Consider the following 19,883-nt stretch of genomic DNA (forward strand, 5'->3'; position numbering starts at 1 on the left):
TCGAGTAGATGAGAATATCGTCCAACTAGACCACGACGAAGAGGTCATGAAAGATATCATTAACGAACTTCTGGAAGACTGCTGGAGCATTACACAGTACGAAAGGCATCACTATATGAGTTTCATGAATAGACAAAGGGTAAATTCTGCCCTGAAGCGGTGTGGTCCCAGGCAAAAAGTCTATAGGGCAATTGTAGGGACAATGAGGTAGAAGATTCTTATGAATTCTAGATGTCCATCTTGTAGGACCAAGGCTCTGCCCTCCCAGCTGGCGGAACCTACTGTACAGGACATGTATGTGTGGGTTTCCACGAATATGTCTGCTATGCATGCATCCATTGAGGAATTAAAGCAAGTGGTTGCTCAGAAACGTCCCAGACCGGCCTCTCCCCCTAGAATGGATGTCTCGATGGGACGGATAAAGAAGATTCTAGATCGTCCTCCTCCAAAGAAGAGACCATCTCTTATTTTTTTCCGCTGGAAAAAACCCATCGACTTTTGAGATCCATCAGGTCGGGGGACCAGGATGTTGATCCTGGGGAAGCTGTTCTCGGCTTTCTCCAAGATGGATTAGACAAGAATCTGTCTCCTTCCACTCTTAAGGTCCAAGTTTCGGACATTTCTGCTTACATTAACCCCTTAACGAACATGGACGTAAATGTACGTCATGGTGATGTGGTACTTAACACACCATGACGTACATTTACACGCCGCCATGATTGCGAGCACTGGAGCGGTGCTCGCGTCATGCGTGGCAGGTCCCGGCTGCCAGGGACCCGCCAGTAATGGCAGACATCCGCGATCGCGGATTCCCTTCTGAATTAAAAGTTTAAATCACCCGGCATTTCCTAGTAACAAAATAAAACAGTGTAAATAAAAATAAACATATGTGGTATCACCGCGTGCGGAAATGTCCGAATTGTAAAAATATACCACTTTTAAAACCGCACGTTCAATGGCGTACGCGCAAAAAAATTCAAAAGTCCAAAATAGCGCATTTTTGATCACTTTTTATACCACAAAAAAAGTTAATAAAAAGTGATCAAAAAGTCTGATCAGAACAAAAATGGTACCGCTAAAAACTTCAGATCACGGCGCAAAAAATGAGCCCCATAGCGCCCTGAACACAGAAAAATACAAAAGTTATAGGGTTCAGGAAATGACAATTTTAAACGTATAAATTTTCCTGCATGTATTTATGATTTTTTTCTGAATACAAAATCAAACCTATACAAGTAGGGTATCATTTTAACTTAAAGATAACCGAAAAATGTACTGCGTAGAAACGGAAGCCCACAAAATTTACAAAATGCCATTTTTTCTTCAAGTTTGTCGCACAATGAATTTTTTTTCCGTTTTGCCGTGGATTTTTCGGTAAAATGACTAATGTCACTGTAAAGTAGAATTGGTGGCGCAAAACATAAGCCATAATACAGATTTTTAGGTGCAAAATTGAAAGGGTTATGATTTTTTAAAGGCAATGAGGAAAAAACGAAAATGCAAAAACGTGAAATTGCTCAGTCCTTAAGGGGTTAAAATAAATACATTTTTCCAATGTGTTGTATTTTTTTTATTGAATTTTCAGGCTTAGTAGTGGAAGCCGGTCTTACTGACGGAATCCATTACTAAGCCAGGGCTTAGCGCTAGCCCCAAAAACAGCTAGCGCTAACCGCCAATTATTACCCCGGTACCCACCGCCACAGGGGTGCTGGGAAGCGCAGTACCAACAGGCCCGGAGCATCAAAAATGGCGCTCCTGGGCCTAGGCGGTAACAGGTTGGCGTTATTTAGGCTGGGGGAGGGCCAGTAACAATGGTCCTCGCCCTCCCTAGTAACGTCAGGCTGTGGCTGTTTGGTTGGTATTGTGCTGAGAATGAAAATACGGGTAACCCTATAAGTTTTTTTATTTAAATAAAGAAATAAATAAATAAAAACGCATAGGGTTCCCCGTATTTTCATTCTCAGCACAATACCAACCAAACAGCAACAGCCTGACGCTACCAGGGTGGGCGAGGACCATTGTTACTGGCCCTCCACAGCTTAAATAATGCCAGCCTGTTACCACCTAGGCCCAGGAGCGCCATTTTTGATGCTCCGGGCCAGTTGATACCGGCACCCCTGTGGCGTTGGGTACCAGGGTAATAATTGTCTGTTAGCGCCAGCTGTTTTTGAGCCTAGCGCTAAGCCCTGGCTTAGTAATGGATTCCGTCAATAAGACCGGCTTCCACTACTAACCCTGAAAATTCAATGTAAAAAAACACAACACATTGGAAAAAAATTTTTATTTTAAAAAACACTCCCCCACAGCCCTCGATAACCATTTATTAAAAGGAAAAAAAAATGTATCCGCAGTAATCCATCGAATCCTCTGCATACACGGATTTGAAACGAGAAGAAAAAAAACACAAAAAATTGGTTATGACATTTTTGGCGCTGTCCGCTGGGGAGAGCACCCATAATGTAATGTCTACCCAAACAGGGAGCCACCAATTGGTGCAAAACTACAACTCCCAGCATGCCCAGACAGCCTTTGGCTGTCTGGGCATGCTGGGAGTTGTAGTTTAGCAACAGCTGGAGTCTCCCTGTCTGGGTAGACACTGCCAGAAGGGTCTGTTCACATTATACAAAACGGACAATGTGAACAGAGCTTCAGATTTACTAGCCTGGTTCCCTTCTGTAGCTCCGCCCCCTAATGACGTCATCACTAGGGGCCGAGCTACACTGACCCGGCGGGGACAGGGAGCGAGGAAGGTAAGTGGACCTCGTCTTCTTTATACACTAAATATAGATAGCTGTATATACTGTATACTGCCAAAACGGCTATAGAAGCAGGGAGTCCTGTCAGTCTGGTAACAGGATTCCCGGCTCCTGTGTAGTATACACGGGTACACTATGCCCCCTGTATACTATACTGCCGGGGAGGTGAGTAGTGATGCTATACATTACTATTCATCTCCTTACACTCTGTGGACCGGGCGCTCAGCATCCGACCCACAGAGTGGTACCTGAAGACAGTGAGAAAACTGCCACAGGGGACAAAACTGGCTGTTTCCACACACCAGGGAAAACGCCAGAAAAACTGCCAACATGCAAGGAAAATTTGTGGCAGTTTTCCTGGCAGTTTTTCCTGGCGTTTTTTCTGGTGGGAAAAAATCTCAGTGGAATCCTAGCCTTAGACAGAAAAGAACAACTTTAACTTCAGAAGCTCATAAGTACTGAAAGGATTAAGATTTTTTAATAGAAGTCATTTACAAATCTGTTTAACTTTCTGGAGCCAGTTGATATATAAAAAATTTTTTTTTTCCTGGATAACCCCTTTAAGACATTTTTACTGGCTATAACATCTGCCAAGAGGATTGTTGAATTACAAGCACTCTCTGTATTTGAATGGTGGGGGGTGGACTAAGGGAAAACAAATTACCCTTTAGGACTAAGGGAAAACAAATTATCGTTAGAATGTAACGATTCTTCTGATGCCTGGAGTCTGCTGCAGTCCTTTGCTGGAGATCTGCTCTATAGTCCTGTGAATCAGTGAATGATACTGGTGAGGTGAACTGTGCAGGCAGATGTCTCCCTCTAGAAAGGTAATACAATACAGTGACCCCCCGACATACGATGGCCCCGACATATGATCAAATCAACATACGATGGCCTCTCAGAGGCCATCGCATGTCGATGTCAGCATCGACATACGATGCTTTTTTATGTCGAGGCCATCGCATTAACTGCTATCCGACAGCGCAAAATGCTTAAGCTTCTGCTGGATAGCAGCTTAATGTTCCCAGTGTGGTGCGGTGAGTATTACTATACCTCCACGATGCTCCGGGGTGCCCTTCGGGTCCAGCGCTGGTCCTCCGGTGTCTTCTCGGCCCTCACCAGTGACGTCAATATGCTGCTGCGCACGCCGTCCCGTCGTCCAATAGGAATGGCGTACGCAGCGGCATAATGACGTAGCTACGTAGGCCCAGTAAGGCCTTGCGGAAGACAGTGGAGGACCGGAGAAGACAGCGGAGGACCGGAAAAGACCAGGAGAGCCCAGCAGAGGACCGGAGAAGACCAGGAGAGCCCAGAGGAGGCCCGGGGACACCGCGGTCCGGAGCGGCGGGGACAGGTGAGTACAGCTTCCTATATTTTACATTGCATGAATCCCTCAACATACGATGGATTCGACAAACGATGGCTCGTTTGGAACGAATTACCATCGTATGTTGAGGGACCACGGTATAATAGAAGGGGGTGTGGCCAATCGGAGATGCAGGGTGTGACATCACCACAACTGCTTCCCACACTGCTGACCGGTCCCCCCTCTTCTATATCCTATTATAAGCCTCATGCACAGCGGACATTAATAGACTACAGTGAGGGGAGCGACTGGGAAGTAGTTACTGAGGAGTCACAACCCCCACCCCTCCTTTTCTGACTGAGAACAGAGGAACTGGTTAAAATTGGTTAATAAATGGATTAATCTCAGTGAATCACTCCAAATGAACCTTCCTGACTCTCCATCACTAGTTCTCAGCCCCCTTAGCACCTTCCACCACACACAAGCAGACCTCTCTTCACCCTACTGTGAGCTTTTGGATAACTAAGCCCCGCCCCTTTCGCTCGGATCACGTGATCCCCACCAAAGCACTCGACTCTAGCTTCTACCATGGGACTGTGCCTGAGGAGGCGGCGGTGAGGCTCGGTGTGCCCTCCAGCCCCTATGGATGCTATGCGCCCATCCAATTCCCAGTGCAGTTCTGCATTCTCCCGGAGCTCCTTAGTGCTGCCCGGTAGCGGGACAGTGAGCCCTGCAGCATGCTGACTCAGCAGGCGTCCCAGCGCACTGACATCTCCGCTGCAGATTCCACGGGTGAGTGCAGCCTGGCACCTGCCTGCGGCGCCCCCTACGCCTTGCATGCATATTGTTGTGGTGGTGTTTGCACCCTGGAAGGTGACGTCAGCAGCACCCTTTACGTGCCGGGATGGGTGTACAGCAGTGTTTCCCAACCAGGGTGCCTCCAGCTGTGCCTAAACTGCAAGTCCCAGCCTTCGGCTGTCCGGGCATGCTGGGAGTTGTAGTTTTGCAACAGCTGGAGGCACACTGTTTGGGAAACACTGCTGTACGGTATGGACTGGGTCTTAGAATTTCTCCTTGAGGAGCCTGACTCTGCCTATCCTTTGTGCCATCTCTCATGCCTGGCATGTAAAGTCAGTGTTGATCTGGTATTGTAATGACGTCATAGCAGGGATATTACTGTATTTATATACTGCATGTGCAGAAGTCCTCTAGCTTCACAGGCTGGAAGTGCAGCTGACATTGGTGTTTACTGCTTCTTCTGATCACTATTTCCGTTTATAAAAACATGAATGGAACAATATGGTGTTGGGGATATATATATATATATATATATATTTGTCTCATAGTGTTGGCAGGGCAGATGGTTGGTTTAGCAGCATTTGTTATGGTATGTCCTAGTTGTACTGTCATCTCTGCACCACTTCTTGCACCTTATGTATCATAGGTGTTTGTCATCTTTGGAGGTGACATATGCAGCACATTAGAAGGTGTAGCTCAATCTTTTCCAAACAATGTGCCTCCAGCTGTTGCATAACTACATAACGATGTTGAGAGTCATAGTTTTGCAACAGCTGGAGACGCATTGTTTGGAAAACACTGCTGTAGCCAAACTGTAACATAGTATACCCAACACAGAGACATTTGCACAGACAACCACCAATTCCTTTTTTTATAAAAGCGGTTTAAAAGGTCAAAAGCTAAGCTATATTATCCATGTATGAGCAGCAGCTGACAAAACATGATCTTGCAGTGGTCTTTATTTATTATAGACAATCTGATTAAACCCTTAAAGGGGTACTCCAGCGCTTAGACATCTTATCCCCTATCCAAAGGATAGGGGATAAGATGCCTGATCGCAGGAGTCCCGCCGCTGGGGACCCCCGTGATCTTGCACGCAGCACCCCAGATAAAATCAGTCCCCGGAGCATGTTCGCTCCGGGTATGATTACCGGCGACCACGGGGCAGGCGGCGTGTGACGTCACGCCTCCGCCCCTTAATGCAAGCTTGTTTTTTGCGGGGCCAAGTATACTTTATAATGACACCTTATATTTTTCCATAGCTTATGCTCTGAAACGAAAAAAAATATTTGTGAGGGGAAATTGAAAAAAAACGAACGCTGCCTCTCCTTAAATTTTTTTCTGGGATATGATGTTATAAACATAAAAACGCAATTCTGTGATTTGGAATTTTTTTTTTTTATGTTAACACCATTTACCGTACAGGATATAAAATTTTATTTTTTAATAGTTCGGACAATTACACACGTGCCAATACCAAATTATGTTTATTTTTATTATGTTTACATATTTTTATATGGAAAAGGGGGTGATATGAACTTTGAAGGGGTTAATGGGTGTTTTTAAACTTTTATTAAACTTTTTTTTTTTTTTTTAAATACACTTTTTTTTAAGGAGGAATCATTTAGATTGCTCATACAGATCAATGCAGTTCTATTGGTTTCCATTGATCGGTGTTCATTTGGTTGAGCCTGGCTCAATCAAATGCAGATCCATGGGGGCATCCATGAATGCAGAGTTAAGCCCTCTGGCAACCTCCACAGGGGATTGACCCCCCCCCCCCCCCGCGCGATCGCGCTGCTACACTAGACCACCAGGGATGGTTAAAAGATCCCTTTAGACACCGCTGTCACCACCATCTAAAGAGTTAACAGCCGGCCGTGGCAATATTTAAACATGCCGGGCTATTAGCGGCGGCCCCCAGCTACTGAAATCAGTCGAGAGCTGCCAAGTATGGAGCGGGTTTGAGTCAGGAGCCCGCTCTGTACACCCTGAGTGCCGGTGTGAGGTGCAGACTTGCATCCCATGCAAGTCTGCGTCCACTCCTGCACCTCACACTGGTATTATTAAAAAATATATATATAAAAAAAAAAAAGGGGGAAGTCGGTCAGGCCCTGCTTCCCGATACAGGGCTAAAGCTATGAAAAATTCACCTGCCCGGCGGCCGGAACTACATGTCTCGGGCGTCCGGCAATAGGATTTCCACATCCCTGTATGTAGGTTTTATTTTATTTTACTACTTAAAAAAATTATAACTACATGCACCAAAATTTGTATGTTTAAAATTGTCAAATTCTGACCCCTATAATATTTTTATTTTTCCGCATACAGGGCTATTTTTGATCGCTTTTTATTAGTTCTTTTATGGTATATAAAGTGACCAAAAGTGCACAATTTTGGATTTTTACCTATACGCCATCGACATGTGGTTTAGCTAACCTTATATTTTAATAGTTCGGACATTTACCCACGCGGCAGTACCACATATGATTTTAATTTTTTTATTACATCATTTTATTTAAATAATGGTAAAAGGGGGTTATTTAAGCTTTTAAAAGGGAAGGGGTTAATTAACTTTTGTTATGCTTTTTTTTTATTTCTTTAGCTCCCATAGGGGGCTACAACATGCAATCTTCTAATTGCATATACTGATCAATGTTATGCCATAGCATAACATTGATCAGTGTTATTGGCACTCTGCTGCTCTAGCCTGCAGAGTGCCAATAACACGACGAGGATGATGAGGAGGCAGGTGAGGACCCTACCGTCGTTCACTCAGCTGATCGGGACCCCGATGATGCTGTGGATGACCCGATCAGCTCCACTGAGCTACTGGCACCGTTATATAATATATATATTTTAGATTACGCGTTTAACTTTGATCACGGCGTCTAAAGGGTTAATGCCGGGCATCGGCCTGATTGGCGGTGCCTGGCATTAGCTGTGGTTCCTGGCTGCCCGTAGCTCGTGAGAACAGTTTAAACCCTGTTAACAGGACCAGGGCGTACAGATATGCCCTTGGTTCTTAAGTTCCAGGATGCGAGGGCGTACCTGTATGTGGTACCTGGTGCGGTTAAAGGAAAACTGCCAGCTTAGAGTCTTAGTGGTTAGCACTGTTGCCTTGCAGCGCTGGGGCCCTAGGTTCAAATCCCACCAAGGACAACATCTGCAAATAGTTTGTATGTTCTTCCTTTGTTTGCATAGGTTTCCTCCAAAAACGTACTGATCGGTAAATTTAGATTGTAGCTGTTGTAGCCAAGAAGGGGCACATGTGCAGTAGGACATAAAACAAAGCAAAGAGGCAGAGGGAGGATATACATATTTATGAGCTGAGCAGTGAAGTCAATGTGCCCGTGGAAGCCTTTGGAACCCTGCCTATGTTACCTGTACTAAATGCCTGTACCAACAAGTTAGTGGAGGTGACACTGATGACAGATTTCTTTTAGACCTTCTTTACATATGTCCAATGTCTGGCATCTTTTCCTTCCAGCTCTGTAGAAAATGCGTTGGAGGAAAACTAATGCTAGAACCGATCCACATCATTCATTTGATGTCTCCTTTTGGACCGCAGATGGTTGGACTAGCCATCATATTGCTGCATTCCCCTGTCTGCCATTCAGAAACAATAATGCCCGATGCTACACAACTGAAGACAACTAATGTCAAAGTTTAGGCTGAGTTCAGACTGAGTTCACGTATGCTGGACACCAGACATATGTAATCCTAGCCTTAGGCTAGGTTCACATGTCGGAATTTCCGCTGCAGCAGAGTCCTGTTGAATATAATGGGATTCTGCTGCACTGTGCACATGGCGTGACATCATGGCGGGGGGTGATGTCACATGGGGGCAGAGTCGTGACATCACGATACTCCGGCCCCATAGTCATGACCCGGCAGACTCCGAGGCTGCAGTGTTGCGTGCAGCTCCCAGAGGTGGGTGCTGCATGTGAGATAGCAGGGTTCCCAGCAGCAGGACCCCTGTGATCAGACATCTTATCCCCTATCCTTTGGGCTGGAGTACCCCTTTAAAGAAAATCTCTTAGCAGCTTGTTCAAAGTACAACTGCTGGCAGCATGATGTAGGTGACTTAATACCCATTCTACCCATGCCATGTGTGCCTTTTTAATGTGTTTGAGATACTAAAGTTTGTTTGCTAAGTTACTGAAGGTAAATAATGTATCTTTGAGTCATGGGGGGTGTCTACCTCTTTTAAGTGAAGCCCCTTCCACTTTTTCAAAAGTAAGGGTGGAATAACCCTGCCGAAAAGTCACAGTTTTTGCGACTCTTAAGTCTGTTAATTAGTTTCCCCCATAATCCCCGACAGGCTGATGTACCTACTGTATGGACAGCAACAAGTCAATATGCTGATCGGTACCTGACAGACCCCACTGGCTTTTATGGGGTCCATGAGCATTCCAATATGGTGTCTGACACTTTACGGTTTGCTTTAGCATAATTGAAAGCTTTTTGTTTCTCCTCTGGCTAGTCTTAAAATAGATCATTTTATGGTTTTGATAAATCATATTCCTATACCACAAATGTATATAGAAAAGAACGTCCATCCAGGGGTCTGATGTTGTATTGCCATACTGATCGTTATTTAACCATTCAATATCACCCACATGGTTATTACTACTTCACTTGTGGTAAATATTCACTTGTGTATTAAAAAATTGTATTACCTGCTATTCCCTTATGTGTTCCTATTAGATAAATTGTCTCTTTACAAGCAGGAACGATTTGGTTAATATGGGAGACATGCATATACAGTATAAATTAAATTCCTCTGTTGTTCTCCCTGGCACTGTCATTGTACCTGTTTTCTGTCTGCACAGATAAAGACAGGGTTGTGTTGGCTACCACGAAAGCACTTTTGTCTCCACTGGAAGATAGGATGACATGTATTGTAGAGAGTTACTGTACAATGTATTAGTAAAGGTTAATTAAAGGGGAATGTACTCAGTTATCCACACACACTGACATATGTCAATGAGGCTGATAGATTCATACTGCTGTCCTATTAAAGCATTGGGCAGATTTTCTTGCCTGGTTCTGTTATTCCCCTCAAGGTTAGCAGTATTAAAGGACTTTCCTAACAGGCCTGTGTACCCTAACTTAATTTGCTTCTTACTGGTGGTATCATTAAAGGATATATCCAGCAGGATTTTTTTTTTATCAATTGTGCCCCGGGCTGCAAAAAAATAAAACAACAAACTGTAACTCACCTTCTGTCGCTCCCTGAGGTGCTGATATTGGTCTTCTAGCCCCGGTCTTCTTCTGCATCTTGGAGCCCAGCGCGTCACACTGCAATCAGCTTATAACCGGCAACAGCGATGTCCCTCCTTGGCCGGTCATACGCTGAGCGCAGTGTCATGTAAGGAGTCTGGGCCGGCCTTCTCCCTACTGCCTGGGCCAGTAACATGACACTGCGCTCAACGTATCACCAGCCGAGGTGGGACATCGCTGCGGCTGGCGATAAGCCGATCGCAGTGTGGAGCATCAGGCTTAAAGGGGTACTCCTGTGAAAACCTTTTTTCTTTTAAATCAACTGGTGGCAGAAAGTTGAACATATTTGTAAATTACTTCTATTAAAAAAATCTTAATCCTTCCTGTACTTATTAGCTGCTGAATACTACAGAGGAAATTATTTTCTTTTTGGAATGCTCTCTGATGACATCACGAGCACAGTTCTCTCTGCTGATTTTATTATAATAATAACGCTTTATTTATTGTTGTCCGTAGTGGGATTTGAACCCAAGTTCCCAGCACTGCAAGGCAGATGTGCTAACCAATGAGCCACCATGCTGCCCTTAGCATGCATCTGCTACGCATGGTTGCTAAAATGGATAGAGATGTCAGCAGAGAGCACTGTGCTCGTGATGTCATCAGTGTTCCAAAAAGAAAGGAATTTCCTCTGTAGCATTCAGCAGCTAATAAGTACTGGATTAAGAATTTTTAATAGAAGTAATTTACAAATATGTTTAACTTTCTGCCACCAATTGATTTAAAAGAAAAAAGGTTTTCACCGGAGTACCCCTTTAAGGAATCAGAAGAAGACTAGGGCCAGAAGACCGTTATCGGGAACGGTGGAAGGTGAGTTAAAATGTATTTAGTTTTATTGCAGCCTGGGCACAATGGATACAAATAAATATATAAATTCCACCGTGTATCTAATTTAATTTCAAAATAGACCAACAAATATTTTATTGCCACTGTGAAATTATCCCCTAAAGGACCAAGCCCATTTTCACCTTAAGGACCAGAGCGTCATTTTAAGCAATAATAACTCTGGAATGCTTTTACTTTTCATTCTGATTCCGAGAGAGTTTTTTCGTGACATATTCTACTTCATGTTAGTGGTAAATTTTCATCGATACTTGCAACATTTCTTGGTGAAAAATTCCAAAGTTTGATGAAAACATTGTAAATTTAGAATTTTTCTAACTTTGAAGCTCTCTGCTTGTAAGGAAAATAGACATTTCAAATAAATTATATATTGATTCACATATACAATATGTCTACTTTATGTTTGCATCATAAAGTTGACTTGTCTTTACTCTTGGAAGACATCAGAGGGCTTCAAAGTTCAGCAGCAATTTTCCAATTTTTCACAAAATTTTCTAAATTGGAGTTTTTCAGGAACCAGTTCAGTTTTGAAGTGGATTTGAAGGGCCTTTGTATTATAAATACACCATAAATGACCCCATTAAAGAAACTACACCCCTCAAAGTATTCACAATGACATTTATAAAGTTTGTTAACCCTTTAGGTTTTTACAGGAATAGCAGCAAAGTGAAGGAAAAAATTAAAAATCTTAATTTTTTACACTCGCATGTTCTTGTAGACCCAGTTTTTGAATTTTTACAAGGGATAATAGGAGAAAAAGCCCCCCAAAATGTGTAACCCAATTTCTCTCGAGTAAAGGAATACCTTATATGTGGATTTGAAGTGTTCGGCCGGCGCAGTAGAGAGCTCTGAAGGGAAGGAGCAACAATGGGAATTTGGAGAGTGAATTTTCCTGAAATGGTATTTGGGGGGCATGTCGCATTTAGGAAGCCCCTATGGTGCTAGAACAGCAAAAATTAACCCCACATGGCCTACTATTTTGGAAACGACACCCCTCACGGAACGTAACAAGGGGTCCAGTGAGCCTTAACACCCCACAGGTGTTTGACGAATTTCCGTTAAAGTTGGATGGTAAAATGAAAAAAACACAAAATTTTTTTTCACTAAAATGGTGGTGTTACCCTAAATTTTTCACTTTCACAAGGGAAAATTGGAAAAAATACCCTTAAAATTTGTAACTCCATTTCTTACGAGTAAGAACATACCCCAAATGTGGATGTAAAGAGCTCAACGGGCACACTACAATGCTCAGAAGAGAAGGAGCGCCATTGGGCTTCTGGAGAGAATTGAGGGCCATGTGTGTTTACAAAGCCCCCATAGTGCCAGAACAATTGACACCCCCCCCCCACCCACAAGTGACCCCATTTTGGAAACTACACCCCTCACGTAATGTAATAAGGGGTGCAGTAATAAGGGGTGTAGTTTCCAAAATGGGGTCACATGTGGGTATTTTTTTGTGTTTGTCAGAACTGCTGTAAAATCAGCCACCCCTGTGCAAATCACCAATTTAGGCCTCAAATGTACATAGTGCACTCTCACTTATGAGCTTTGTTGTGCGTCCGCAGAGCATTTTATGTCCACATACGGGGAGTGATTGTGTTACAAATTTTGTGGGTCTTTTTCTCCTTTTACCTCTTGTGAAAATGAAAAGTATGGGGCAACACCAGCATGTTAGTGTAAAAAATTATATTTTTTTTCACTAACAGGCTGGTGTAGACCCCTTTTCGTAAGGGGTAAAATGAGAAAAAGTCCCCCAAAATTTGTAATGCCATTGCTCCCGAGTACGGAAATAATCCATATGTTGCCCTAAACTGTTTCCTTGAAATATGACAGGGTTCCGACGTGAGAGAGCGCCGTGTGCATTTGAGGCCTAAATTTGGGATTTGCATAGGGGTGGACTCGGATGCAAGCGTTACAATTGCCTCCGCTACCAAAAATATTCTACGCCAGTGATTCCCAAACAGGATGCCTCCAGCTGTTGCTAAACTCCCATTATGCCTGGACAGTCTGCGGCTGTCCGGAAATGCTTGGCGTTGTTTTTTTTGCAACAGCTGGAGGCTACGTTTTGGAAATACTGCCGCACGAGGGGGGAGGGACAGTGTACGTGTGTGTATATGAAGTGTTTGTGTTAGTGCAGTGTAGTGTTTTTAGGGTACACTCACATTCACACGGGCGGGGGTTTACGGTGAGTTTCCTGCTAGGAGTTTGAGCTTCGGCGGAAAATTTGCCACAGGTCAAATTTGAAGCAGGAAACTTACTGTAAACCCAACCGTGGGATTATACCCTGTACATTCACATGGGGTGGGGGAGGGGCTGGGGGCATACCTCCAGCTGTTGCAAAGCTACAACTCCCAGCATGCACTAACAGACCGTGCATGCTGGGAGTTGTACTTTTGCAACAGCTGGAGGCACACTGGTTGGAAAACGGTGAGTTAGGTTCTGTTACCTAACTCAGTATTTTACAACCAGTGATCCTCCAGCTGTTGCACAACTACAACTCCCAGCATGTACTGATCGCCGAAGGGCATGTTGGGATCTGTAGTTATGCAACAGCTGGAGGTACCCAACTACAACTCCCAGCATGCGGAGACAGCTGTTTGCTATTCGTGCATGCTGGAAGTTGTAGTTTTGCAAGATTTAGAGGGCCACAGTTTAGAAACAACCGCACAGTGATCTCCAAACTGTGGCCCTCCAGATGTTGCAAAACAAATCCCAGCATGCCCAGACAGCAAACTGCCGTGTGGGCATGCTGGGAGTTGTAGTTTTGCAACATCTGGAGGGCTACAGTTTAGAAACCACTGTATAGTGGTCTCCAAACTGTAGCCCTCCAGATGTTGCTAGGCAACAACTCACCGGCTTCCGTTGTCAGCAGGATCGCCGCACCAGGGAGAGGATCGCCGCCGGTAAGTAACCAACGTCGCCGGTCCCAGCACAGTTCCCCGCTCTGCCCAAACTACCGTGGGTGGGCAGAGGAGGGGAACCGAACTTTAACCCCCCCCCCCCCCCCTCGCCTCCGAGCTGCTATTGGTCGGTCACTTCTGACCGACTAATAGCAGGGAGAGGAGGGGTGGCACCTCTGCCACCTCACTCCTATCCTTTCAGGGGGGTCGGTGGGGTCTTGGACAGCCCCAATCCCCCTTATTTTCCAGGTCAGCGGAGACCCGTATGACTCGGAATCGCCGTAGATGGACGGTCTGAATTGACCGGCGATTTGCGGCGATCAATGGCTGTCACAGGATGCCTGCTGAATGATTTTAGCAGGCATCCCGATCCGGTTCCTGCCCGGCAAGCTGCGGGGACTGGAATTCCCACGGGTGTACAGGTATGCCCTTGGTCCTTAAAGGGGTTCTCCGGTGCTTAGACATCTTATCCCCTATCCAAAGGATAGGGGATAAGATGCCTGATCGCGGGAGTCCCGCCACTGGGGACCCCCGGGATCTTGCACGCGTCACCCCGTTTGTAATCAGTCCCCGGAGCTCCGCCCCTCAATGCAAGCCTATGGGAGGGGGCGTGACAGCTATCACGCCACCTCCCATAGGCTTGCATTGAGGGGTGGAGCGTGACGTCACCCGGGGGCTGAAGTGTGACGTCACACGCCGCCCGTCCTGTGATCGCCCGTAATCAGACCCGGAGCGAACACACTCCGGGGACTGATTACAAGCGGGGTGCCGCGTGCAAGATCACGGGGGTCCCCATCGGTGGGACTCCCGTGGTCAGGCATCTTATCCCCTATCCTTTGGATAAGGGATAAGATGCCTAAGCACCGGAGTACCCCTTTAAGTCCTAGGGAGCCAGGGCGTACCTGTACGCCCTGTGTCCCAGACGGGTTAACATGCATGGTTAACATGCTAAACAATTCTTGTTTGTCGGCTGCACACCTATCTATGCTGTAGGGATGTGTGACCGGTAAATAATATAAGGAAAGGGCTGCACAAAACCATTCAGCAATAGCTTGGGTGGCCCTGCCTGCATGATGGTTGAATGTGAATGCAGGAGATCAATGCTTGTTCTCATGATCTGCTCAGCAGGTCTACTATAGCCTTTAGCTTTATTATCAGGTGGCAGATACCAAATAAGGGTTATTGCAGTGTCATTGTTGTCATAAATGTTTTTATTATTCAGCTGCAAAAACAGTCAGTCATCTTATCCTCATAAATAAAGTTTGTTATTAAGTGCAGAAGCCTTTGCCAATCAAGTACATTATCTGGTTGCTTCCAGGCAGCCTGATAATGATATACAATGCATCTCAAGTTATAGATCTTGACAGGACCTGTCACACAGTGTTTATTAACTATTGAACTATATTCTTTTACTCCTATCATTCATTAGTTGCCTCTCTGTATTTGTTCTATTTTAAGACGTACACACATACATATGGAACATCACGTTAGACCATGAAGCCTGTTAGATTGCTTAGTGAAGATACACAAAATCTCCGTTTCATACGTTTGTCTGCCCTACACCATTCTTATTCATGTGTATTTTAGGACAGTATGGCTAGGTTTAAGTCTGCAAATTCTGAATTCTAAAATGTCAGACAAATTTACACAGAACTATCTTGTCTGGTAAAATGCCAGGCACCATGACTGAAACTAGATGATTCCCAGTAAAGTTAATGGAGTCTGATGGAGTGGAAAAAGGTAAAAGCTTAGCTGGGGTGTGGACCTAGCCTAAAGTGCATTAAATGGAATGTAAATTTGGTGCTGTATAATACTTAATTTTCCCTGTAAAACAAGGACTCACCAGGCTTCTGTTACTAGGACCCCAACCATCCAGCCATATACAGGCGATAGGTGTTAACCAATAGCTATCTACCCATTTTTTGTAAACCTTTATAGTCTTTAACTGGGAGATGGGGGATAACCAGTTGAGAGTGGCTGAACTCCCAGTGGAACAACATATTGGGCATGGTAAAATGCAATATGCTAATCCTTGTTTTCCTTGATGAAAATGTTTTCTCCCGAACACATTACATGGCTGATGGATCTTACCTGAAATTTAAAGGGGTTATCCATCCTAGATATTGCATTGGTCTCCCATTCAAGCGAACAGGACAATGCTGTGGTATCTTGCACCATTATTACCATTAAGAGTACATTACCATAAGTAAAATCCAGCCTGAAGCCTCCTCAAACATCTAGTCAGTGGGTGTGCCAGGATTTAAACTCCTGCCATTCTTATATTGATGGTCTATCCTGTGGATAGGCCATACATTTTTAAATGCCAGATAATCCCAACTCTGGGTTTTTTGGCCATATCATGCACACTTACTATCACTAGTCCTACAGAGCAATTGGTTTTATTTCAGTGCAGCTGCATCTATAATAACTTATATGTGATCATTAGTGTGACTTTCCAAACCTTTCAGTGCTTAAAGGGGTACTTCGGGCCCTAAGACATCTTATCCCCTATCCATAGAATAGAAGATAAGATGTCTGATTGCGGGGGTCCCGCTACTGGGGACCCCCACAATCTCTCATGCAGCACCCACCTTTCTCAGCTGCACGAAGTTATGATCGATCCGTGTCTGAAGACTCACAACCATGGGACAGGAGTATTGCGACATCACAACTCCGCCCCCTTGTGACATCACAGCCACCCCTCAATGTAAGCCTATGGGAGGGTGCGTGACTAGCTGGTCTAGTTTTAGAGACTTTTCAGTGGCTTTGCACCTTTTTTTGTGCTTTTTCACAAAAAGGCGCAGTTCATAAAACCCTTCCATATCGTGAATTTTCTAAATCGGTGGATTACAACTCAAAATCAGCAGAAATGTGTAAACCAAAAGGCGGAAATAAACCCTGCTTGTGCCTTTTCTAGACCCCAAAAAACTGTCTAAAGACAATGATAAATGTCGGCCTTTGTGCTCAGTTTGGACATTTCTACTTAGGTGTGTACTCACTTTTGTGGCCAAGGTTTACACTACTGTACATTGTAGCAGAGTGGTCTCAATAAGTATTGCATATTAATAAAATGTGTGTGACAAATCCGTAATCCTTTGGCAACATTTTCTAATTTTTCCTACTAAATTTTCTAGATTAAATATATACAAAAAATCCTGTCATTTATCAATATAAATGATAAACCTTTGACAGTCTGATCCTTTAGTGCATGTCTTTATGCTGAGTCTATTTCTGTAGAGGCTTTCGTCAGTACTGATGATACTGCTGTCAGTCTTTGAATTGTAGAGATGATAATAAATGCATCAGGCATGAAATTGTAGATGAAATGCCCTGGCTCATTCAAGGGGGGCTTTAACTGCTCCATATTTATGTAATTATTACAATACAAAAAGATAAAACATTTTTACAAGACTTATATAAAGTAGAAATAGATAGTGGCAGTGGCACCTAACGGTATACTGAAAAAATGCAGCAAAGTCAATAATAGAGGTCTCACAGATATCAAACTATAGTGGTAGTCCATGTACATTCAAAATGTCCTGCGTAACAGTGGTGCCAGGACAGAAACAATGCAAACAAAATACTGCTGGTAACAAAGAAATGGGGGTCCGGCAACTCATAGTTAGACGCTAGCTGCTAATCGGCTTGAGATCCGTCCATGGGGCAAGGATAAGTACGGGAAGCTCAGGAGGCGACTAACCGGTTGATTTCATGCAAAAGCACTTCGTCCGGCCTCATGAGGCCGGACGAAGTGCTTTTGCACGAAATCAACCGGTTAATCGCCTCCTGAGCTTCCCGCACTTATCCCTGCCCCATGGACGGATCTCAAGCCGATTAGCAGCTAGCGTCTAACTATGAGTTGCCGGACCCCCATTTCTTTGTTATCAGCAGTATTTTTACAAGACTTCTTACTTAGTTGAGAGGTCATTCAGATAAAAAGCTCGCCTACCAGAAATGGCTCAAGTTAAATTGAAAAATTTATGTTATATATAAATATTTATCGTGTTTTACCTCACATACCAATAGCTTGAATATTCTTTTTAATCTAAATAGATACTTAGTGGTTGTATCACCTCATTGTGTTAGTTATGGAAGATATGGCAAGTATTCATACAGGATTTCCTCAGTTCATGTTAAAACTTATTTATGAAGCATCTTATACCTGTTTTAAACACATCTTGGTGGCATACTAATATAAAAAAGTAGTTATTGCTGTCGATCCTACATACGACTACCAGCTTTGTGCCTGTCTGTCTTGGTTTCCACCACTGGCTAGCTAAATCACTTTGTATAACATCACCCTCTGCATGTTCCAATAGTTTTTTTACATTTTATTACCAGTACCAATTGGATTGTTATACCAATTTGTTGGCTTCTATCTCTGAATGGAACGCAACAAGAATGTCCCTTATTATACAACACATGGATGTACAGTAGATGCATTTACAGTAGAGTATATTTGTGTGTGTGTGTTCTCCATTCACCTCTGAAGGGACTAAGAAAAAGACTTAAGTGTTTTTAGCTTTGGAGAATGCTTTAAAGCTGGAAGTGTCAAACAACATTGCTTGTAGGTTTCAAAATATGTAACTGACAGAATATTTCCCCAGTGCAAAGTAAAAATAAATAAAATAAAAACACTTTTTAATCATTTTGTATCGTCGGACAACCCCTTTAGTGGTATCCCAATGCCAATTGATCACCCTTAACTCTTTCAGGTCTATTTCCGGATGGGTTCAAAATATATTTTCTAGGTCCTAAAATGTGTTAATAGTGGCTGCTATGCTTTAGGTCAGTGGTTCTCAACCTGGGGTACAAGTACCCCCAGGGGTACTTAGCAGTTCTCCAGGGGTAATTGAAAACAATCAGTAATGGCAGCCAGAGCCACTGGTTACTGGTCTGGAACACTTGGAAAGGAATGGTAGGCTGACGTCCCTTCACTGAGGAGCAGAGCAGGACGACAGCAAAGGGAAGCACGGGCACTGGACTGCTGTGGGCAGGAGGTACCATCAGCTTTCTCGCTCTTTTGCCCCTGCAGACCAGGGACTTACTGCTATGAGCCATATCAATAGGTCCCCAGACCAGAGGAGCAGTAGAGCAGCAAAGTGGCACAGTATGGTGGCCTACAACTATATTGGGGGGCAGTTTGGGGGCCTACAGCTATATTTGGGGGCACAGGGGCCCTAACAATGGGTACTATTACTGTGTGTGACAATAAACATAGGGAGTTTGTTAATAGGTGCATAAAGGAGCCCAAAATGTTTGTTTGGCTTGTATGGGAGAAATCTTAATGGCGGTCCAGGCCAGATAGTGAAGAAAAGAAAAATAAACAACTCCGGTTAGACAAGACGTCACCTAGGGAGATAGGGAGAGGAACAGGGGGCCTGTTATAGAGGAAAGTAAAGAATATGAATTATACTATAATCATTACAAAATTATGGGGGTACAATTTTTTGAGAATGGGCTGTCAAGGAGTACTCAGGCAAAAAAGGTTGAGAACCACTATTTTAGGTGGATGTAGAGATTACTCCTATGGTTGAAACCCTTATTCCTTATATTTAAAGATTATATGACAGGGATTGTTCCACAGAACTGGAGCTTAGCAAATGTTGTGCCAATGTGGGCTAAAAAAAAGAGATCCTGGAAACTAGACTTATAAGGCCTGGTTCATAGTACAGATGTTTTTTTTGAAAAATATAATATTACAAGTTACTGATGTTAGATTTATGGCAATAGAATTTTGATCCAGGGATTTATTCTGAGTGCCATATTGGAGTTGGGAATGAACTTTTCCTCTGTTATGGGGCAATTGGCAGAGTTTTTTTTATTATTGCCTATTTCTGGATCAACACAGTAGGAGTTGCTAAAATCATAATAGTATTGCTAGCCATACTTATTTTGCTAACTTGCGTGTTCAGAGATTTGGTAATGCAGTGATGTTGGGGCCTTTTAGCACCTTGGTAGGAGCAAGAGATGCCTGATACCTAGTTACATAAATAG

At 43.8% G+C, this 19,883-nt stretch overlaps 1 protein-coding gene across 1 annotated transcript in view; it reads left to right on the plus strand.

The window, feature by feature from the left end:
* The first annotated feature begins 4,614 nt into the window (after nucleotides 1-4,614).
* TMEM255A (transmembrane protein 255A) overlaps nucleotides 4,615-19,883 on the plus strand; it is a 54,523-nt gene continuing 39,254 nt past the window's right edge. The window contains exon 1 of the mRNA XM_056537951.1: nucleotides 4,615-4,854. Within this exon, the coding sequence (XP_056393926.1) occupies nucleotides 4,800-4,854 (55 nt within the window). The 5' untranslated portion in view covers nucleotides 4,615-4,799. The remainder of the gene's footprint in view (nucleotides 4,855-19,883) is intronic.

The sequence above is a fragment of the Hyla sarda genome, chromosome 9, assembly GCF_029499605.1.
Source record: "Hyla sarda isolate aHylSar1 chromosome 9, aHylSar1.hap1, whole genome shotgun sequence".
NCBI lineage: Eukaryota > Metazoa > Chordata > Amphibia > Anura > Hylidae > Hyla > Hyla sarda.